The following is a 24,767-nucleotide window of genomic DNA, read 5'->3' on the forward strand; positions in this document are numbered from 1 at the left end:
ATTTAGTTCAGTAAAAGAACAGACACTACAATTTAAAACTGAACGCTGCTGCTCAATGCAGCGTGCCGAAAGGCAGTCGCATCACAGATCAGATTTAATTTTCTCCAGTGAGGAGAGTGAGTCGAGCTGACTGACAAGAAGAGTGAGGTGAGACAGACAAGACGATCGCGGATGATTTAGTTTCGAAACGAAATGCAAAACCGCCTGTTTGGCAATATTTTGGATTTTGAAAAGCCTGTTGACTTTTGCCGTTTATCTAAGGTGATTTTGGAAGTTTTTTTAAACATTCGTTTCTCATTTAATTGGTTCCACGGTGTTTGCTGATTTTTACTTTATTTAAACTTTGTGTAATTTATTTATTTTATTTGACATCAAGGTGTATTCCGTGCCTCCAATCTTTCTTACTCGTTTAGCTAATAAACGTTCTACTTTCTTATTTATTTGGTTATATATTATACATGTTTACTTAGCCTATTTCCAGTTTTGTATACCTATTTAAACTATGTAAGTTATTTGTTATTTTATATTAGGCATAGCCTGCCCTATAGCATGGTGTATTTGTATTTGTTTTGTTATTAAAAGTTAAATGTTAAATACGCTAAAGTGATGTTTTGACGTTGCATTTTGTTGTTGCATTCAAGCAATTGACGCCTAACTGCCGCTAATTCAAAAGTGAAAGTAAAATGCGGACGGTGCTTTTAAGCTATTTAAAAGCTAAGGAAAGCGAGGAAAAGAGGGAAAGCCCCCGCGGTGATACTGGTATTACCGGTGTTGTCACAAGTCGATTAACCGGTGGGAAAATGTCCTCACCGTCACAACCCTAATTCAGGTGCGTTCCCGACGTCAATACCACCTTCACGTAAAAAGGTATGGAAGCATTTTAGATTTCGCAAGCACGATGACAAAGATACTGTGGACAAGAACAAAGCTGTATGCCAAACAGTTGATGGGCCCTATTTACTCGACTTACATAGTATGGAACAAAATATATGGAAGTCAATGGGGACCAAAACAGTTTGGTTATCCATATTCTTCAAAATATCTTCTTTTGTGTTCAACAGAAGAAAATAAATTCATACATGCATAAATTATGACAGAATTTTTATTTTTGGGAGAACCATCACCCAAAAGCCAGTATTAGTTTTCCTACACCGTTCATAGGCTTGCAGCCTCCATGTTACAGCTAATGCTGTGAGATTTTGTTTTATCTTAAACATAAAATAACCTGATCCTGTTTGATCAAGGCATGGGACTGTTCTGACTTGTCCAATTTTCAGCATCAGTTTTTCATCTTGCTTGAAAATTCTGTCTATTCATTGTATGCATTTGAAATATAGAGCTGGGTTTTGTTTTATTGTACCCAAGTGTACCTAAAATAAAAAAAAGTTTTAATATACAGGTTTGTGGCTCTTAATTTCCTTTTATTAATTAACCATCACAACCCTAATTCAGGTGCGTTCCCGACGTCAATACCACCTTCACGTAAAAAGGTATGGAAGCATTTTAGATTTCGCAAGCACGATGACAAAGATACTGTGGACAAGAACAAAGCTGTATGCCAAACAGTTGATGGGCCCTATTTACTCGACTTACATAGTATGGAACAAAATATATGGAAGTCAATGGGGACCAAAACAGTTTGGTTATCCATATTCTTCAAAATATCTTCTTTTGTGTTCAACAGAAGAAAATAAATTCATACATGCATAAATGATGACAGAATTTTTATTTTTGGGAGAACCATCACCCAAAAGCCAGTATTAGTTTTCCTACACCGTTCATAGGCTTGCAGCCTCCATGTTACAGCTAATGCTGTGAGATTTTGTTTTATCTTAAACATAAAATAACCTGATCCTGTTTGATCAAGGCATGGGACTGTTCTGACTTGTCCAATTTTCAGCATCAGTTTTTCATCTTGCTTGAAAATTCTGTCTATTCATTGTATGCATTTGAAATATAGAGCTGGGTTTTGTTTTATTGTACCCAAGTGTACCTAAAATAAAAAAAGTGTTTAATATACAGGTTTGTGGCTCTTAATTTCCTTTTATTAATTAACCATTTGTAATCTTATGTTCACTGTTCATTTATAAATATAGGATTTGTATTAAATCTATATTCATTCATATAGTCAAATCGAATCGAGAATCGAAATCGAATCAAGCTTGAAAATCGAAATCGAATTGGAACATCTGAATCGATACCCAGCCCTACTAAACATTATTAATAAATTTGACATCGGCAACTGTTGCTCTCTAAATATCGATCAAGCACAAAATAGCAACTCATTGAGCATCTACAATTATCCAAATCTAATTCCTAGACGTTCGATATAGCCACACTGTATATAAAAGACTGAAACAAATGTACATAATAAGAGTTCCTTATAACTCAAATTTATAACAGGCAACGTAAAGGTTTTATTTGCTAAACTGTTTGTGGTTAAACTATTGTTGAAAATCACATAGAAACCACCCAGAAACCACAGAGTTAGGAACAACAACAGGCCAAAGGCCAACACTCCCATTTAAGGCCGTAACCTTAATCCATACAAAACGAAATGATAGATCTTTATAAATCCAATCGAGAATTACGCCCATGTCTTCGGGATTCCAGTGGCAGGCAGATATTTGAAACAGACCGGGCCTTGCCTTTGCAGTGAGCTTTCAGAAGTGGGTCTGTGCGCTCCAAAACCGCACTCGTCTCTTTTACCCCTACTTAGTGCTCATTACACCGTGAAAGAATCCCTCAGCCAAGACGCATGGCTTTATTGTTTCTAAAGAAAGAGAAAGACGAAAGAAAGAACACACACACTAGGGGAAATACGTAGAGGTATAACTGAATTCAAATGTTCAGGTTTTCGCCAAAGTTAAGCCTCTGCAAGCTGACACAAAACTGACAGCTGCGTCGAGATTCTCCAGCGAACGAGCGAAACGGACGTTTAAATCAAACGTAGACAGTCGTGCGGCAGAAAACTGCTACTTTTGCCTGCTAAGACATTCAAGACTCAAACAGATTTGTGTCTATATAAAAATGATAGATTTTACCCTAAACATTTTCCAGCTTTTGATGCATCTGGCGGTTTTATCTGTATTTATTTTCATCTTGGACTGCTTCTTGATATTTGCACACGCACGCACTCACTCGGTAACTACTATTTTCTACATCACTATATTCACATGGCTGTACCACAAATATGACAGAGCAAGAAATTCCCCCTATTTTTGTGTTTTGACACCATCTTCCCCTGTCCGTTCGGTTAAACCACACTAGTGATTAGTGGTGGCTACTTGGTTTCTCGCAGGTGAGGACATAGGATTGGATAGATTGCATAACCAGACTGGATTACTCAGAAAATGCCTTTTTTGAGGCAGATGGGATGTCTTCCTCACAGTTATGGCATCTGCTCGGATAGTAACTGAATAAAAAGTAACGTGGGTCATATTTTCTGCATAATTATCGAGACTTCTCTCATTACGAGCATATGGAAAAGTTTAGAGTCTTTCGCTCTAACGGGAGCCCGAACATTTGACACGATATGAAATTATTTGAAGTGTTAGCAGCGCACGTTAAAGAGCCAACATTTTTCTCTCCGTAAACTGCAGTTTCATTCGAATGTATCCTGAAAGATTTGGCCAAAAGGGGGATCTTATAAAACCACCAAATGTGAATACTTCAATACCTTCTGGAAAGTGAAGCCACATGAATTAAAGTCAGGCTGGAATTGGGTTGTCCTTTACCACAGGTGGGGCAGTACGCTTCATAACCATAAACGAAGGGAAACTAGTGTTTTCGCTTGTGGGCAGCAGCAAAAAGGTCTGTGCAAATACTCCCGAACACTATAAAAACAATCAAGAGAATGTAAATGGTGCATTCAAAGGGTGCAAAACTCATATATTGGGATTAGCGCAAACACAAGACTCAGTTTTAATAATCCACCTGTCCTGTCACCACCGAGAGGCTACAGTTTCACGTTTAAGCACATGCATGCACACACACCATCTCATTGTGATCTTCAGATAGCCGTCAACGTTAAACGTCAACCTAAGGTGAAGACAAATATTTGTGTTAAGTGCACCGCAGCCGCTTGAAGAAAAGAAAAAAAAAAGGAGGTGAACACCAATTTATTGATATAAAGATATTTGAGAATTTGCTGTGATTTGTTTCCTGCCTCAAAGTACTTGGAAATAATGTGTTTATAAAGGACTTCAGACCAAGGGGAGCATACGATCAATCTGGGTATTTGGATGTAAGCTCCAGCAATAATAATTTCTTTACGGCGTGTTAGACAGGATATGAAAAGCAAATGTAGGCAAAATCCTATTAGTTTGGCCATAAGTGATCCCTGGAGGCAGAGCGCTGGTGACTTTAAAGTGGCACTGAACTTAAAGGAGGGGCTGGGGAAAAAAATAGGAGTGAGAAAAAAAAGGAACGAAAGAAAGAAAGAAAGGAGAACGTTGAGGGTCAGGGTTATTTTCAAATGGGATTCTGTCTGACTTCATCAGTTAAGGTTGAGTGTTTTGACTAGAAACTCTGCCTACATCAGATGGGGGCCGCAGGAACGATGGCATCCCATCTGTTCCTGCTCTAAGCAAAGCAAACTGGGACATGTGAGCCAGGTGTGTGTGAGTGCTACCGCAAATGGAAAGGTGATAGGAGAAAAACAGCAGGCGTGTTAATGCATAACCACCAGCCTGCAGGGAGAAGGGCGACATGAACCCTCAAGAGTCAACAACTCCTGAAAATCGAAAATCAATAAATATTGAGCATTTGTAAAATTTTGGATAAAAACATCACATAAACAAATAAACTTACATAAATACTTAAATGTAAATAAAATTTAATTGAATTAAATGCATTTGTATTAAAAATAAGAAATGGATATTAAATAATAATAATTGAAAAAATACATATTAAATTAAATAAAACATTAAAATATATATAAAAAAAACTAAATTAAAAAATTATAATAAGAACAAAAAATTGTTGAACCTGACAGGTTTTTTTTAAAATAACTAATCAATTATTTTCTTTCATTTCAGAGCAAAGACAGAGAGAGGAAATCAGCCCTGAGGAGTTAAGCCACGACGTGAATGGATTTACAAAACATCATCACCCATGTACAAAAGCTGTTGACTACAAAACACAATGTTGTGGTGTATATATGCAAATATCAATTCATATTTAATTATTTGTAAATCGCCGTTGGACTGGAGCATTTTATTGGGGGGAAAAAAACACGTATGACTGGAAAAAGACCAGACTGCAGTGACTTGATTATGCAAAGAGCTGAACATCCCCGCCACAGACTTAATCCATTTCCACCTTTTCTGACCATTTACACACCAAGCTACACCAAATGTTTATTTCTGACAACAGTGAGTTGAGGTAAAGCTATTCACCAAAGACTATCTGAATAAGAGGACTGCATTTACAAGGCCGCAAATGATCACATCCCTTCCCCAGGAGACACAACATACGGAGCCCAGCTTTACAAAATCAAAACAATGAAGGAACATCTTCCAATATTCAAAATCAAAGAGGACCTTGGGAAAGTGCTCATATTGAGGACATGAATGAATGCAAACTGATGTGTGGCACGTTATTTCTTACAAAAACACGAAAGACACTTAGCCTGACTATGAAAACGCAATAAATTCAATAAATGCAGTATACTGTATGTCCAATATGGCAAATGACATATATTCTTCATTGTTTAAATTAAAAACGACTGAACAAACAGTGAAAACCACCTGCGTTTCTTTCTAGTATGTCTCAACATCATGTCACAAAGACGTTTGGATATCCGTGTCATCCAGCCGTCCTGTAATTTAGCCAAAACCTCAAAACGGCTACAAAAACAGTCCCTCCAGATAAAGATCAACACTTTCATTTTATCATCTCTGTAGATCATCTCTCATCACGAGTCCTTGAAGACTAAATATTTAATTTCACATTCTCTTTCTGTGTTTCATTAGGTTAAGAAATACAAACACATCTAGAGACACTTACATAGTCTTAGAGTTCACAAACTCAGACATAATACTTCAAGATTTATTCAACGTTATCAACTAAAACTGGCAAGAACAGTTGTTTATGATCTACTGCAGTGATTCTCAACATTTCTGCCTGATTCATTATAAAAATGCCCATGGAGTTATAAGATTTTACCAAGACAGTGAGAATCCTGGTTAGGGGGGTGAATTGACATAAGAAATATCTTCTTTTTTTTGTGTGTGTGTGTGGTTTTGGCTTATTTTAAATCTCTCTCACTCTCTCTATCTATCTAGCCACACACAAATATACACACACGGCTAACTTAGTTTTGTTTGTTTTTTGTGTCATTTCTTTGGTCGCAATCAAAAAAACAACAACAAAAAAAAAATCATTACCTTACAGAAAGTGCAAAGAAGTTATAATAGTTGTTACGATGGTTGCTGAAATCAGAGGACAGGAAGAAGTGTGAGCTGAAACAGACGAGCGAACCGAGGTGGACGGCACAGGAAGTGAGGCCTGTCAGACAGACAGCTGTTCTGTGTGGTGTCGCAGATGGGATTCGCAGGTAAAGCTTTTGGCAGCGGTCCTGGCAGTGTCCACTCCTGACAGCTCCAAAAAAGGGTGAGAGGAAGTTCGGACAAATTTTGTCTTGGTCTTGAGCGTCTCGACTCACGTATCACCGTCTACAAACTCCACACCTGCTTGCCAAACTAAAATCACTTCATCTCTCCTTTCAGGTAAAGGGACAGCAAATTTACACTGTTATACAAGCTGTACACTCACTACTTTACATTGTAGCAAAGAGTCATTTCTTCAGTGTTGTCACGTGAAAAGATATAATAAAATATTTACAAAAATGTGAGGGGTGTACTCACTTCTGTGAGATACTATATGTCAATATGACTTTAAAATAGTATGCATACAGTACCTGTCAAAAGTTTGGAAACATGATTTATAAATATTTTTGAATGTATTGGAATGATTTCTGAAGGATGATGTGACACTGAATTCTGAAGTAATGATGCTGAAAATTCAGCTTTGCCATTATAAAAAATACATAAAATATATTCAAATAGAAAAGTTTTCAAATTGCAATATTTTTACTATATTTTTTTATAAAATAAATGCAGCCTTAGTGAGCATAAGGGACTTCATTAACATGTAAAAATCCTAATATTTCTACACTAACAATTATTGTGTGTATATAAAATATAAATATTAGAATAGAATATAATCTATACAAAAATATAAATATTAGGGATGAGATGTTACATATGAGACGTGAGATGATACACGATATTGGGTTCACGAGAACGAGGTGCGATGATATTTAACACTATTTTTAAGAAATCTTCAAATCACAAAATATATGATTAGAAAAATTTTATTTTCTTCTATCCCCCATTTAAAGTCATTGTGTCTGATGAGTAAAGCATTGATTAAACTGTTTGAAAGAAAAACATTTTGATTCAACATTTGTCTTGTGTGAGTCACTATTTGTACGAAACACAAGGTTGCTGCCAACATCGAGCGCTCCAAATCAATCACTTACGATGTTTCGTTTAGGATGCTGTCCGGGTGTAGGCAGTACACAATATACTAGGTATAAGCTAACTAGGTTTTGGAACGGAGTTGTAATCATGGGATTTTGAGTAGTCTAGCTCATCTCCTTCCTGTGTTCGATGTAAACAGTCAGTGCACGCGGTTCTCCGTATCTCCATTCATGTCCTCGCCTCGAGTTCCTGAGGCAGCCCCCGCTGGCAGTTGGTTTCAATCAGGCCTTCTGGCAGGATGCATGCTGGCCCAACTGGGAGTTGTGCTGAAGACCGGATGAAAAGGAAGTCCTAAAAACTGTGGAACGACAGGTGGCTACTTTGGCTGCTCTCGAAGAAAAAAAAAAAGCTTTCCAACGCCTACCCCCCACCTCCACACACCTGCAAGAGTCCAACGGACCACAGCCTGGGGTCCCCGTTTGCTCTGTCTGACCGGCACGCGATTTACCCGAGCGCCTCCTCCCCGTCTGACTCCCCACCCCCGGCCCTCTGGATCAACATTCCCCCCTGACTAAGAAAAACACATCCCCGCTTCTCCTTAAACAGACTATTAAAAAGAAATTTCCTGCTGACAGCGCCGTGTCAGGCCAAGATTCCACATAATTTACAGGCGATCTGTCAATTTTATCAGCCTATTGATTTCAGCGGAGCGCACTGGGCTGAAAGAAGACCTTTGTGTCCTCAGACAGGAACAGTTTGGAAATCACTTCATCCTCAGAAGACAACTGAGACTTTTCAATCCATCCCGGGGTCTTTGGACAACAGCCCGGACCAGTTCTGAGCGTCTGCTGATCAATATCGTTTTCCTCTATTCTCTGACAACTCGCAACACTATGGCCAGAAGAGGTACTCTATGCAAATGGGGCATTTGCAAATACTTAACTGGTATTCTCATATCACTGTGCCAATAACAACTTCAGGATGCTAGTTACCAACATTAAAGGAATAGTATGGGTTAAACAGAAATTAAGCTCAACAGGGTGCAAACAGTGCCAGGCCACTTTTTCAGTGGCCCAGAAGTATTTCACCCATTCATGTTTTCCTCTCATAATGATTTTTAAAAAGTCTTTGTTTGTCAATAACAGAATTTTCATTTTTGGGTGAACTATCCCTTTAAAGAGTTATAGCCCACTAGGTTCAAGGTGAATCACATCATTACAAGCTTAAGTTTGAAGCAAAAAAAGTAGTTACAAATTGAGCAAAAGACAAAGGTACAACTTAAAGGGATAGTTCACCCAAAAATGAAAATGGTCATCATTCCAAGCTCAATTGACAGTCTACACAACTACCGATTTGACGCATCAAAAAGTAATCCAGATGAATTGAGCCATATAGGCTACGTTCACACTGCGAGCCTTAGTGCTCAATTCCGATTTTTTTTTCTATAGCTGTTCACATTGTTGTTTTAAATCCCATGGCAACAGAGGAAAAAGTAGCCCAAGTCCGCTGGGAAAATGTGGATTTGGCAAGTCATTTGGAAGTAAACACGGAGGATATAAAGTAAGCGATTATGTGTTTATTTATAGTGTGATCTGCTGCAGAAGCCAACAAAATTATGCACAATATGAAAAAATAAAGACAAGGATGTGACAAAAGAAAGCAGAGTTTTGAAACTTTTATGATACGAGCCCTCATGTTTTGCTTGTAGAGTTGTCACAGTAATACACATGAGTTCTGACACATCACACTTTCACTGATTTACCTTTCGCTACTGTCTTGATAACTTTGGGTATGTAAAATGTTTGAAGTGTCTCCCGTCAGCTAGGAATTATGACGAATGTCGATCTAGAGTGACGTAAAAGCCGCATGAAATCCGACATGACCGTTCACACTGCGGTCACATTGCAAAACATCTGACATGGATCGGATTTAGTACCACATATGGAAGTGGCACAAATCAGAATTGAAAAGATTAGATTCCATGCGGTTTGTGCTGTTCACACTGTCATGACAAAAACAGATCTGAGTCACATGTGAGCAAAAAAATAAAATAAAATCAGATTTGGGACACATTTGCCTGCAGTGTGAACGTAGGCTTAGTTTAAATTTCCTGAAGAGACTCTTTATATGACGAACAGATTTAATTTTATTTGTATCAACTTAATTCTCCATAAATAGATGCTCTGCCATGACAGAAGCTGTTGTTTATGCTAATGTTCACTATAATATATCAAAATACACTTGCTTTATGATGTTATGAATTACATTCTAAGACTTTTCAGAACACAACTTTGCATAAACTTGAGCTTGTATAGCTAGAACCACCCTTGCATTGAATGATCCGGGCCTAAAATTTCCTGATTTCCTTTTAAACAAATTTCATTCAGAAACTGCTATTGAATTTCACGAATAATTATAGAAACAGCAAGTAAATATTTTTCTTACAAAAATGCATCGATTCGCTACAGGAGGCCTTTGTTCACTCCCTGGAGCCGTGTGAGACACTTTTTTTTAATGCATGGGCGCTTTTTATTTAACTTCCTTTGGACTGATGCATGCCACACCCGCTGAGTGGCATTAAACAGCTTGAAAAATCAAAGACAATTTTTAATATAACTCCGACTGGATTCGACTGAAAGAAGAAAGTCATATACACCTAGGATTAGTGCTGGGCGGTATGACCAAAAATGTATATCACAGTATTTTTCAAAATTATACCGGTTTCATGGTCTAAGACAGTATTTTTTTATTCATGCATGACCGGGTGTTAACCATATTTTCTACTGATTGAGAGAGGAAATACTGCAGTATATTGACTTAGAATGCCCTATTTTACTGTCATGATGAGTGAATATTGTCAAAAAATACCACACTAAATAGTGACTAAACGCGACCCCTTTTAATACATGTTAACCAGGAGTCCCTCTCATTTATAATCGCGGCATCGTCTGATAAAATCAACATGCATCTACACTAAAGAGAGGCTATGCGGTTGTTTTGGCTATATTACTTTTTTTTCTCATGCAGCGCACTGCCTGCGTCTGAGTGACTAAAAAAAAAACAACAACCAAAAAAAAAGTGCATGTGATATTAACAGACGAACTACGATCATATTTATAATTCCAAACAATCAGTAAGCGACAGGTGCTAGGAATCGCTGTTTTGTACTCATTTATTGATGAGTCGGCTACGGTGCGACCAACTGAATGCGCTGCTTCTCTGCCGCTCACTGCACAGAACAGACGCTGAAAGAGGTGACACTTCTCCGGGAGAGCACTGGCGAAATCTTCCAACTGAACCATAGCTAAGGTTTATAACAAAAAAGTCGCTAGGTTTGTCAGTATGAATATTCTATGGAAAAAAATCTGCTAAAAGGGTCTGAAAGTGGCTAAATCTAGTGCTAAAGTCGCGCTCGTGTGTGTGTGTGTGTGTGTGTGTGTGAGACACGGGAGCTGATAGCAGGGGGCAGTAGATATTTGTGGCGGTCAATGTGGATATTGTGGATGAGTTCTTCTGTCATCACGTTCTATTAGTTCTACAGCTTCAGTTTCGGAACTTTCACGCTTAGTAACACATACAGCTGTTCCCTCACCACAGTGCAACACCCCTTTCAAACAGTGTCGCATTCCGAACGTTGTTTAAGTGACATATACCGGTATTGCGGTATTTTCAAAATTCATATCATAACAAAAATAAAAACCGGTATTCGGTATGAACCGGTATACCGCCCAGCACTACCTAGGATGACTTGAGGGTGAGTAATTTGTGGGCTAATTTTTGGGTGAACTAACCCTTTAATTAAATTGGTTGAAAATTGGAAATTGGATTTCTAGTTCCCAGTATGCTTTGCACAGGACTAGATAAGGAGAATAAATGTTGAAATTAAGTATTGTGGGCTTTTTCGTTTAAAAATGTGGTTATTCTACAAATTAATTTCCTCTAACTCAATGTAATTTTATTGGTTTTACAATTTCATTAGAAGTTGTCATTGCTCAAAACGATTGATGCAAACTTCTGCATTACTTTTCAGAGTGATAATGCAAGGCCAAAAATAACTCTAGATATAAATAACATTAAATTAATCAATAATATAATAAACAGAAATAGGATAGAACCTAACCTATTGTGCAATCCTCTGCTCTAGTCGCTTCTCCCCTCTGAAACACACATAGGAATACATTCGTTCAGTTTACGGCTCCAAATAGCTTACACGTTTGCTTGACTCCTGCCAGAGGGAGGAATTATTAGCCTGACTCTGATTTGGAAGGTACAGCGTGGGTGTGAGGTCTGTGTGGGGACCAATGGCTCCCGGTGGGATACAGCCCTTAAATCCCCCCCTTTACCTTGCTGCATGTGCAACAGAACACCACCCACATTCACTTGAGTCTAATTTGATAAATCTAAAGAGCGGCTCGATCCAATGGATCCGGGAGAACAAAACCGTTCTTTGTGTTTTAATAGCGCAGACGTTTTCGTAAAAATCCATGCCCGTGTCTGCCAAAGCAAAAAACATATTAATCATTCTCTTCCCTGAAATGCTCAAGCGAATGGCGGGCTGGGGGAAAGACAAAGAGAAGCATAAAAACTACATGAACAACAGATATTGACTGTGCTTTTAACAAGAACTCGAGAACAGAATACAACTGTGGTGCAAGAAAATACCTCAGGCCAACAAGGTACAGACACTGGAAAATTCAGAGGTCTACGGTGTACTATATTCCTACACATTTAACATTTACGTTGACTTCCATAAAGGAAGTTTTGGAGAAAATAGTACCCAAAATCTTCTAGGACTTAATTTTTACCCTATAAAGCCTACTGGATTGTATTTGATACACTAATTTCAAAACATGATCAAAACAATCTTTTACATGCCTTATGTCATCCGATTCATAGTTTATGCTTTTTTAGCAAGTAAAAGGCCTTTAAGTATCATTCCATAAACTGCCACCTGTTTGAGGTAAAGATTTTCTTTTGCTGGGAAATGTAAAAAAAGATTAAATAAAAATTAAAAATAAAAATAAAAATAAATATACATATATATATTGTTAGCAATATTTCATATACTTAGTGTACTGAATCAAATTAGGTTTACTTAATTATCCATTCATCATTTTTTTGAAAAAATAATGTTAAAATTGATCTAATATGATGCACCCGGCTTTTGAGGAACGTTTATTTGTTCATCTCTCAATCATCATTGCATTACATGATATACTTTGAAACGTAAGAGCTCTGAGCAGAAAACTAACCATTTAAATATCCTCTTACTAAGACATTAGGCATGGGCCGGTATGAGATTCTGACGGTATGATAACCTTAGATAAAAATTTCACGGTATCACGGTATTGCGATTACGGTTCTAAAATGTTATTTTTAAAATGTCTGGGTAAAAAAACAACTTTTTTCCCCCCACTGAACACAATATATTTTATTTTTAAGAAGCATATAGAACATCTTTGAACAGTAAACATGTCAGGCTAAATAATTAAAATAGATAATTAAATTCTTCTTAATTAAGTGCAGTCACTTAAGTGAGCCTAAACCTGCAGCTCAACAATAATCAGAACAAATTATTTTCTGTAAAAAAAATAAAATAATAATAATAATAATAATAAAAAATGCAGGCTTTAAACCTGCAGCTCAACAAGGTTTTTGGAGACATACTCACTTTCTACACATTCATCTTTCAGTCCAAGTTATGATGCAGGAATGTTCACCTTTCCTGGATTAAGTTTGGAGCGGTGAGGTACGAGGATGTGTGTATGTGCACACATAAGGAAAGAGAGCGCGCGAGTCTCACACACACACACATACGGTCTCACCGTACAACACTCAAACAGTGGCAAAGTTTGTTTGTTTGTTTGGAGCGGTGAGGTACGAGGATGTGTGTATGTGCACACATAAGGAAAGAGAGCGCGCGAGTCTCACACACACACACACATACGGTCTCACCGTACAACACTCAAACAGTGGCAAAGTTTGTTTGTTTGTTTTTTTTAAATGTCGTTTAAACAGATGTAAACAATGGCAGGAGGCTTAAAAGTATAGACGTGATACCAGCTAAATTTAATTATTGTACTAAATCGCAGAAATTTAGTAATTTAATCGGCTATTCCCCGCTCTGTGAGGTAAAGTGAGGGAGGAAACTAGTTGACTAGCTAATTAGCCATGTTATCTGCCTCGGTAGCAAGCCAAATAGTATTTATTTCAACACAAACAAATGGCGGGTGGGTCTCGGTCTTGATTGGGGGTGAAAGAGGGAGAAATTAAGATGACACAGATATGTAGTTTATGTACGACCTGGAAGTATTTATTTAGCGATCGGCGCTAAAACGTCATCTGTACGGAACATCGTTGTGTACGGAACATGGTTAGTCTACGTTACCCGAAAAATTCCTATACGGCAGACTTCATCTTTTTTTCGACGGGGGAAAAAGTTCCAGAGTTACCCGAAAAATTCCTATACGGCAGACTTCATCTTTTTTTCGATGGGGGAAAAAGTTCCAGAGATTCACCTCCTTCGGCCATCCCACACACAGGTGACTCTGACCGCTCGCACCAACCGGGGGGGGGAGGGGTCGTGTGACTCTCTACGCTCTTCGCTGCACACAACTGAGGGAGTCCTGCACTTTCAGTCTTTGACGACACGTAAAAAAACTGCGCATACCGCAGGTACGGTATAAAGGAACATTTTTGTGGTTTTGAGACCGTGACTTTTCCAAACCGCGGTATACCTTGAAACCGGTTATCGTCCCATGCCTATAAGACATACTGTAAGATATTGTGCGACATCTAATATTTATGCATTTTTTGTAAGTAGTCTGCTATACTATTATAAAGATCTCATTGATTTACATTACAAGCTATTAGAATTTCATCTTTTTGGCCATATAATAACATAATTTGCATCAAATTGCATATTTCTGGTCAGTTTGGACTAAAACTTCCAGTTTGAAAAATAAAACTGAAATGTTTTTCTTCCTCCAATAGAATATGATCTCCATAACATCCTTCTCCATATTCTATTCATACTATATGAGCCATAAAATAAAGCATCAAATGATACTCAACAAAAAACATATAGCTTTTGTTTTGACTTTTTAAAAATATGTTGTCTAAATGTTCAATAAATAGTTCTTTTTCAAAACACTAGATTTTTCTGACTATTATTTCATATGTCAGGGTTTACAGTGTTAAGCAGCCTTTTTGCTATGTGGGTTCATTTTACAAGCTGGTTTGGTAGTAGCAATGCAAAGAAAGTGAATGATGGAATATTGACCAAACGGGGTTCTCATTTCACTTGGCAAGCAGACTGTGACTCAGAAGCAGTGAGAGGTGCCGAATGCTCTGCAGAACACTGAGGGTCAAAGGTGGAGGTGAGTTCAGGCCTCAACTGGTGCTGGGCTGCCAAGGGTGAATAGATACGACCCGCCTGGTTCCCGTTTCCTAAATTGATGTGAATTTGCTACCGGAACAGAGAGCCAGGACCTTCCTCGACGTCCGCTTGGGATGCTGAACTTTGTGAAAGTAACAGCATCCAAGAGAAGCGCGTTGACGTCTTTGATTAGGCTTTCGGTATCCAGGAAATGTTCAACCATTTCAATCTTGGTGCTCTGTAGACGGTCACTGCTCTCCAAACGTACATACGAGCCGAGCAGAACAGATATGGTATTCAGAGACAATGGGAAAGAGGTAATGATGGCCGGTAATAAAATTCTCCTCCTCCACTGAGAGTCTTGAAACCTTTCAGTGCCTATCAAAGTGGGAGCCTCCAATGGAAAGACAAAGGGAAAGAAAATAACACTGGTAAAGTTCCAGATCCAGCAATAGGTTGCCAAGCCTAGTAAGGAAGGGGATGGGTAATGGGGTTTCTTCTAGGGCTGCATAATTAATATAGTGAATTAAAAATTAAGTTGCGATAACTGCAAAGGCTGCATTTTAATTACATAAATGTATGCGCTGCATGTTTCAGAGTGAAGCGCGGCACTGTGTTCATTTACACATGAGCAGCTCATGATCCGCCAGTGTCTCGGTTCATTGCTCTACACAAACTCCATCTCTGCATCCTCTCGGAGTTTGGGTCAATTCAATGTGCATTAGGGAACTCAATATATGCCACCCATCTTCCCAAACATGTAATGCACTTATCGACCAAACAGAAGATTTAAGGGTTCCCTGCAGATTTGCTTCAAAATAAAGGTTTGATGGTTTAACGTTTGAAAATGAAAATATTAAGACATTAGTATTGTAAAAACTAATATATATAATAAATAATAGTACTGTAATTTTACAGTTTGACATTTTTATAATTTAAGTTTTGCCTCGGTCACCATCTCTGTTTGAAACCTGCAATTGCAGTTATTTGTGGAATTATCTTCTTTGTGTGAGTTGTGAATCGACACAGCTCCTCAGCGTGGATGAATCTAATGTTTTGAGGTGGCTGTCAGTCACCACACCGGTGTGGATATTCACTGTACTTGGAAGTATGACCCAAAATAAGAATTTACTAGAAAATGTCATCTGAACAAGTAACACTAGTTAGTAAGTAAAAGTGCCACTTTTGTTCTGACCAGCTGAGGTAAAAAAGCATTATAATACATCGCGCTACCAATAATTAAATCTAACGATCGCTTAGCTCATATCACATCAAACCATGCAAATTATTATTATTGTTATGCTTTGTTCTCAAAATGTTAATGTTAACAACATCAGCATTGCGTGACTGTGTATTTAATGTGTATTAGCGTTACCTGTAGACTACTGGTGACTACGGGTCGTATGGACCTTTCTGGATTACAATCCGCCATCAAAATGATAAGTTGCTGCTATGAGAAAAGATGCCACCTGCAGCATCCTCACATGCGATAGCCTACTAGCCAGAACTCCCTCTTTATGTTTACAGACGTGACATAATGACGCAAAGATGAACGGCAGCATGCTTGTATTTCCCGCTAAAACCTACCAGTATCACTCAAATTAGAAAACATTATTACAAGCTTACCACTGTGAATTGGGCTAAGGTAAGGAGGTACTCAAATTTGACAGTACTTACAGTTTTTATTTAGTAGTAGTAGTAATAAAAACAAAATACAAAATATTACAATTGTTATTGTATTGTTGTTGTATAATTGTTTTAGCCATACTAATATATAATTACATAATTTTGTCCAAATTGTGCAGCCCTACAGACAAGCACAGTAAAGTGGAATTTAAAAAAAAATGCATTTTAAATTGCTATCGCAACTTTTATCAGAAAAATCGCAGTTAGATCCCCCCCCCCCAAAATTGTGCAGCTTTAGTTTCTTCCCTAAATGATCCTCTAAGAGGCCAGAACTGCTAAAATTCAAGCTTTTTTCCTTGCCATCAGATTGACCGCAATCATTTGAGATCCCATCTGGAACTCATCAGTCCGGCGTTTGGAAATGGCCCAATCATGAAATTTAACTTTAGGATTACCAAAATTTAGAGACCAACACAAATAAAATTCACCTCGAGACATGTGCGCCATGTCTCGGTTTCGACAGATTTCATATTTCCGAGGAGTGGGTGGCACAGATCCCCGGAGGGGGAGGCTGGGTTCCCTCTTAACTCTGCAGCAATCTGGACACCTGACCAGTCGGCATTACAGGTTGTTTTACTTTGTACGGGAAAGCAAACAGGGCTCTTTTCTTCAGACGGCGTGGGCCGAAATCTTTCTGAAATATCTGGGTGGAAATGACAAAGCCAGCCCTTACCTTCCTGAGTGATATTTGACCACCTGAAGAAACTCTCTACACCGCAAAACCTCCTCAACATGTAATTACTCTGACATCATTTGGGACTGGAGGAAATCGCTAACTAGATCCATCAAATGCTCACCCATGTCCTTCAGCTACAGCAAGAGTCTCGCATTATAAACCCAACCACATATGTAAATATCCGGCCCTAAATAAAACCTCCCAATTAAAACAAAACAGTTGCCATTCAACCACTGAGGCCAGCGAATGTTTTGGAACGTGCCTGATTCTACCAAGACTGTAAAGGATGTAAAGTTTCCTCCGCTCATGACAGCTCCTCAGTGGGTCACTGGACTGGAATCTGGAATCAGTCAGTCGATGTGATTAGCAGACGTGACCTCGATCTGCTACCTGTCACTAGAGCTTTACGTTAGAGCCCAGAGAGAGGGCCGTTCTGAAAAACCTCAAAAGAGAATCACTCATCCATGGCTTACCGCACACTGGAAATAAGATTTCAGCCATGTGCCTGTTGTGCAGACAGCAGAAACAGCGCCTTCTATGGGCAGAAAGCAAACTGACGTTCTGAAAAGGCAAATTTAACACAATGAAAATATTTAAAACAAGGGTTGCGTGTCATTCAGAATTTAACTAAGAATGACTTAAATTCCAATTCAAAAAGTTGCAAACTGCATGAAGAACTGTAATTTGAAATAAAATTTTAAGTAGAAGTAAAACAAAGATATTCACAAAACTCATTTTAGTTTAATAGAACAACAGAATGACAGGATGATGGATGGATGTGGTTTTATCACTAATTTCCTATCAAAGTACCTGCTTTACCTCCTGTTGCACACTAAAAACACACACAGCTTTCTAGGCTACTGTGCAGGGTCTCAGTGTTTGAGAGCGGTAGCTGCTTGGCGGCAGGAAGCTGAAGTTGCGGCCGGGAGCCAGAGCCCCCTTTCCCCTTAATTCCACAATGTGTCTTCATTCATCTCGAAGAGCACATGGAAAAGCCATTGCAGGGGAAAAGCCCCTTCCTGCCGGCTCGGTCTCGGATAGACGCTGCACTCTCGCGTATTCCCTCTTCACTCGGCTAACAGGAAATAGCCCTTTATTACAAAGGGGGGACGCGAGGATGAAAACAGGGGATTTAGAAGTCTGGAGTTTTATTTGTAGACAACTTGTGCTGAGAGCTGAGAAGGGACAGAGAGGCAACCCAACCTGCCGTCTCCCAACTAGGGGGGCTAATTTAGCGTACGCCATATAGCCGCGGGATCACCGCCGATCTGTGCGGCGCACGCAGAGACACCTGACAACACCGCATTGATCAGGCCCACGAGACAAGAAGTAAAAGACAAGACTGACAAGCTAATGAGATTCACACCTTCTCATCTCCATACGAGACAACCAAACTACCTGAAATGAGTACAGATTAGAAGAGAGGAGCTACCTGTATTTGGCTGGAAACGCTATTAGCAATGCATTTAACTAGTGGACTGTTTCTATTATGCTGGTTGACTGGTTTGTTTCATCCAGCTTTTATATTTTTAGCAGCAGTGCTATAAAGAGGATGAAGTTGAAGTACATTAAACGCCATGAACACAACTTAGACGGGATTTTACAGTGCAAACAGCATGTTGTTTTAGTGTGCTAATAATCCAACAGCAATTTGTACAATGCAACTAAATGAAAAATTATTGGTACATCATGATGCAGCAATCCTACTATACTCCATTTCCTTTTATCTGTATAGTGTTTTCAACTAAGCATATCATATCAAAGCAAAAATATATGTTTATACACTGAGCAAAATTATAAACGCAACAGTTTTGTTTTTGCCCCCATTTTTCATGAGTTGAACTCAAAGATCTAGGACATTTTCTATGTACACAAAAGGCCTATTTCTCTCAAATATTGTTCACAAATCTGTGATAGTGAGCACTTCTCCTTTGCCGAGATAATCCATCCCCCTCACAGGTGTGGCATATCAAGATGCTGACTAGACAGCATGATTATTACACAGGTGTGCCTTAGGCTGGTCACAATAAAAGGCCACTCTAAAATGTGCAGTTTTATCACACAGCACAATGCCACAGCTGTCGCAAATTTTGAGGGAGCGTGCAATTGGCATGCTGACTGCAGGAATGTCCACCAGAGCTGTTGCCCGTGAATTGAATGTTCATTTCTCTACCATAAGCCGTCTCCAAAGGTGTTTCAGAGAATTTGGCAGTACATCCAACCGCAACTCACAACCGCAGACCACGTGTAACCACACCAGCCCAGGACCTCCACATCCAGCATCTTCACCTCCAAGATCGTCTGAGACCAGCCACCCGGACAGCTGCTGCAACAATCGGTTTGCATAACCAAAGAATTTCTGCACAAACTGTCAGAAACAGTCTCAGGGAAGCTCCTCTGCATGCTCGTCGTCCTCATCGGGGTCTCGACCTGATTGCAGTTCGTCGTCGTAACCGACTTGAGTGGGCAAATGCTCATTTTCGATGGCGTCTGGCACTTTGGAGAATTGTTCTCTTCACGGATGAATCCTGGTTTTCCCTGTACAGGGCAGATGGCAGACAGCGTGTATGGCGTCGTGTGGGTGAGCGGTTTGCTGATGTCAACGTTGTGGATCGAGTGGCCCATGGTGGCGGTGGGGTTATGGTATGGGCAGGCGTATGTTATGGACAACGAACACAGGTGCATTTTATTGATGGCATTTTGAATGCACAGAGATACCGTGACGAGATCCTGAGGCCCATTGTTGTGCCATTCATCCACGACCATCACCTCATGTTGCAGCATGATAATGCACGGCCCCGTGTTGCAAGGATCTGTCCACAATTCCTGGAAGCTGAAAACATTCCAGTTCTTGCATGGCCAGCATACTCACCGGACATGCCACCCATTGAGTATGTTTGGGATGCTCTGGATCGACGTATACGACAGCATGTTCAGCTCATGAAAAATGGGGGCAAAAACAAAAGTGTTGCGTTTATAATTTTGTTCAGTACATATAAATTAATATTTAATAATTGTTAATAAATATTTTAATATTTAAAAAAATTAAGTTAGAGTACGTTAGAGTTTGAGAACGTTTTAAACTTGTAAATGTTACTTTTGCTGATGAAAAAGTAAAGAAAAAATACGTAAAGACTAGATTTAGATCAAATTATGATAACTGTGATTAAAACAAAACCATAAAAAAATACTGTAAAACCACTACAATTACATTACTGCTGAAACTGACTCCTATGAGTAACGTTCCCATTATTATGCATGATCTGCAGTTGTACACATGAAACTTATTTGTTCATTTATGATAATGCTGATAAATATCCACGATCATATTTTGCGCAGCTTGTCAGTGAACAACGGCTCTGTGTAGTAAATGCTGCTCCATGTGAAAACACGCACGTGATGGAGATTTACAGCTGATTACAGAACTGGCTTTACTGACAAGATGCTCATTAAATATCGCATGCAATTTATCGTGCAGCCCTAAACTAAACAGTTATTTTCTGTGTCTATATTAAAGCGATAAAATATGTAAATATGTATAAAATATTAGTAAAATGAACTAAAGTTAATACTTGACGTAACAAAATACTGACTCAATTTAAAGGACATTTACATCAAATAATGAAAACTATGACTTTGACTATAAAACCATCATTAAAAATCCTCTCAAATAAATTGCACCTCTAAATTCACGCAAAAAAGCGGTGCTTTTGTAACAAATTCATTGACTTTAATAATAAATGTCAAGACAAATCACTGCTGAAATGGACTCCTATCAGCAACATTATCATTATACATAAAATTTGTAGTTGGACACATGTAACCTTTTTATGATCTTTTAAAATATCAATGTAACTACTTCATAAATGTTTTAATAATTGTCAAATATTTGGTTAAAATAATTTTTTCATAATTTTGCACATTATTGTGAACTAAACTTATTTTCACTGAATAAAATAAGTAAAAAATAACATTGGACTAAAATGAATCTATATTGCATGTCAAAAATATTGACTAAATATAAAAGGACACTTTCATGAAAATATGAAAACTATAACTAAAACATAAATCAGACATTAAAAACTATATCTAAAGTCATCAAATCATCAAAAAAGCAGCACTTTTGCAAAAAATTATTGAGTGCAATAGACAAATCATTGCTGAAACCAAGTCCTACGAGCAAGCCCCCCCTTTTTGCTCTTTTATGATAACATTGATAAATGGTCCACAATAACACAAATGACATTTACGCAGAAAGTAAACAAGCCCATCTTTGATTTCATGCTGTCGTTAAATGAAAAGAACTAGAGCAAAGCCTCCAAAGACACAGAATATGTGAACTTTTATAAACTAAATAACGATGGTATGCGTTCCTGATCTGTTCTGAACGACTATGAAGGGGCATTAAAAAGTCACTCTGAAATCATGGAATCTACCCAAGAACAATAACACTTCTGCTAAACATTCCTGGTCGGTAGCAGATTGCCAAGAACAGGTTTGGATGGCTGCAGTGTTTAGGTTGTATGGCCTGGCAAATTATCCAGACAGCATTGTGCCAGGGTTCAACGGTTTTCAATGGAGCATGTAAATTAAAGCGCTGAAGAGGAATTCTTTAATGGTCCTACATGTAAATATGAGCCGTTACAGAACTCCTTATACTGCAGAGGTGCATCATGGTCTCCCCTCGAAAAAGCCAACAGAGACATTACAGAAATGTGGTAACGTCTGACAGGCTGAAGATAATGGTATCAAATACTGCGGTTCAGACACTTCCAGCCTGAGGAACAGGATAAAAATCTTTTTCCTTTACATGAAGCATTACACAACTAACCATATTCCCCTCTACGGAACAATGAAGTAATCATGCCTGTGCAAACGTAGCAGAAAAAGTCACTGCTATATTTAGATTTAATTAAATAATCTTTAGTCTACTTGTCATTCAGAAGTTATTAAGCGTCATGTCATTCAAGAAGCATCAAGCAAAAGATTTACATTATTACTCCTTTAAAGGAACACTTTACCCAAACATGAAATTCTGTTGAAAATGTACTTGCCCTCAGGCCATTCACGATGTAGATGAGTTAGTTTCTTTAACAGATTTGGAGAAATTACATCACTTGCTCACCAGTTGATCCTCTGCAGTGAATGGGTGCCATCAGAATGAGTCTAAACAGCTGATAAAAACCTCACAATAATTCACAAGTAATCCACATGACTCTAGTCCATCAATTAACATGTTTGTAAGAAACAAAACCACAATTAATATATGTTTTTCAAAATTTGAGCAGTTGTTTCCGCTAAAATATTCATAATATTGCTTTCTCCAGTAAAAAAGTCATTCTTGTCTGAATCAGGACAGATTTTATCAGCTGTTTGGACTCACATTCTGACGGCACCCATTCACTGCAAATGATCCACCGATGATCTACATCTTGGATGGCCTTAGTGTAAATTTTCAAAAATGTTTCATTTTTGGGTGAACTACTCCTCTATTGTTACACTAAAGAGTGACTTTGACCTCAGCTGTCATTACCTAATCTAAGAAACCTGAATAAAACTCACTCTAACTCACTAAGAAACTCCACGAACGGTGAAACTATGCATTTCTGCCATCTAGTTTTTTGTGAAATTAAGCTGCTATTTCACTCAGTTTGTGCATAAAGAGTCCAAAATTCCCTCAAGTAGTCAAATTATACATTTGTTATGCATCCAAACAAAAGTCAAAAGAGTTGAAAGTCAAATGGCCATCTGGAAACAAATGATAAGAGGACAGCACGCAAAGGACACATCGCAACAGATGCAGGTGCACCAACACCTGGACACAATGGTGATATTCAGACTCGCTGAACTGGAAACTGGAATTTAATGGAAATAAGAGCTGAGCACAAAAAACATTTCCATGGATTTTCAGTGACCTGAAAAGAAGAAATACATCGAACATCCAACAGTCTGAGACCACAGGTGAACTATTCTTTTCAAATTGAAAACAACATTTTGATTACAAAATGATTGTGATGTTAGAAGTTGCATGAAAATTTGAGTGAAGAGCTGAATTAAAACATTTAATTAGAGCGCCACTGGAGCTGACATCAACAAAACCTGATGATCACGTTCTTCAGCATGATTTGAGACGATCCAAAGAGCATCGTTTGCTTAAAGTGCAGAATTTCAAATATTTCTCCTTTAAAAATATTTAAAAATCCCAAAACAGCTTATTTCTCTGTCAAAAGAAATACGGTTTCAATACAGTCTCACACTTTGTTCCTACAAAAATGGTTTAATCACTACTGCGCTTCCATAAGTGAATATGGAATCTCCTTCAAACAATATAAAACATTTTCAGAAACATTGTGTTATGCTAGTGGCTGCCAATATCACATTACTACAATTTTACCATTGTAGCTATGGTATTTTGGTGAAAACGACAGTTCCCCCGGTACATTTTAAAGGACAGTGTTTTTAAAATCTCTCCCAGCCATGGACAGCTGTGGAAAAATAGACTTCAAACTAAATCTGACAGACTTATGAGATGTTGATTGTTCTGACATGGGACGAGCTTGTCCTGGTCTGCGGGCTGAACATTGGTCTGGATGATGGACAGATTCTTACCTCCTCATCGGACGTGTCGTGCTCATACTCGTCCACCTGAGAGGAAATCTGGAGGCCGCTGTCTCTGACGGATGCAACACTTTCCTCTCCTCCCTCCTTTCCAGCAGCTTTCTTCTTTTTCTTCTTTTCCTTTGAATTTTGGCCATCAGTCTGTACAAAAAAATTAAACAACATTAGCTGTTTCCGAAACCTTAAATTATGTATTCAAACACAGACAAATATTTTCTATAAACAGAATAAAATAGGCTAAAAACTGAGCATAAGAAAAAAAGTTTTTTCTTTTGAGTGAATCCCATATTTCGTCCATTCCCAATCAAGTTTTTTTTCTTAATTTTACATTTCTTACATTCTTACTTTTTCCTTAACAATTAAATTCACATTTGTAATGTGAGAAATACCATTTCCTCAATTTCAAATCATGAATCTTATTTTTTATTCAATGTATTTATACATTAAATTGTTGTATTTGTTGCATTTTCTTTTTGCAGAACAAGAATCAAGAAAAAAAATTGAATTAAAAATTGGAATTGTTAAGAACAACAAAAAGTTGCAGTACAACAATCAGTATAAGTTACTTTTTTTACATTGTCCAAGTTGCTTTATTTACATTGTTCTGAAACTAGTAACAGTAGGATATATAGTAGTATAGCAGACATACAGTAGGATATATACAGTAGCATAACTGTATGCAACTAATGTAATTAGTCCAAGTCATTTTGTAATGTAACAAGCGCTACTTATTAGCATAATAACGGTATGCATCTGGTATGTACCAGGTTTACTATAACTAAAACAACAAAAAACATTTTATTATGTGAAATAAAATAAATGTTAACTGAAAAAATCTGAAAAATGTTGCCATATGCCAAAGCAACATTTCTAATTTTCATTAGTTTAACATGATACAAAAACAAATTAAATTATAAAAATT

General features: G+C 38.0%; 2 protein-coding genes across 2 annotated transcripts in view; one reads left to right on the forward strand and one right to left on the reverse strand.

Annotated features, from left to right (window-relative positions):
- LOC107589438 (basic helix-loop-helix transcription factor scleraxis-like) overlaps nt 1–5,781 on the forward strand; it is a 16,836-nt gene extending 11,055 nt beyond the window's left edge. The window contains exon 2 of the mRNA XM_016277882.1: nt 5,040–5,781. Within this exon, the coding sequence (XP_016133368.1) occupies nt 5,040–5,078 (39 nt within the window). The 3' untranslated portion in view covers nt 5,079–5,781. The remainder of the gene's footprint in view (nt 1–5,039) is intronic.
- bop1 (BOP1 ribosomal biogenesis factor) overlaps nt 1–24,767 on the reverse strand; it is a 109,152-nt gene that overhangs the window by 70,906 nt on the left and 13,479 nt on the right. The window contains exon 3 of the mRNA XM_016277881.1: nt 23,837–23,986. Coding sequence (XP_016133367.1) covers nt 23,837–23,986 — 150 coding nt within the window. The remainder of the gene's footprint in view (nt 1–23,836; nt 23,987–24,767) is intronic.

Source organism: Sinocyclocheilus grahami, unplaced genomic scaffold (assembly GCF_001515645.1).
Source record: "Sinocyclocheilus grahami isolate Dianchi unplaced genomic scaffold, SAMN03320097.WGS_v1.1 scaffold116.1, whole genome shotgun sequence".
NCBI classification, from domain to species: domain Eukaryota; kingdom Metazoa; phylum Chordata; class Actinopteri; order Cypriniformes; family Cyprinidae; genus Sinocyclocheilus; species Sinocyclocheilus grahami.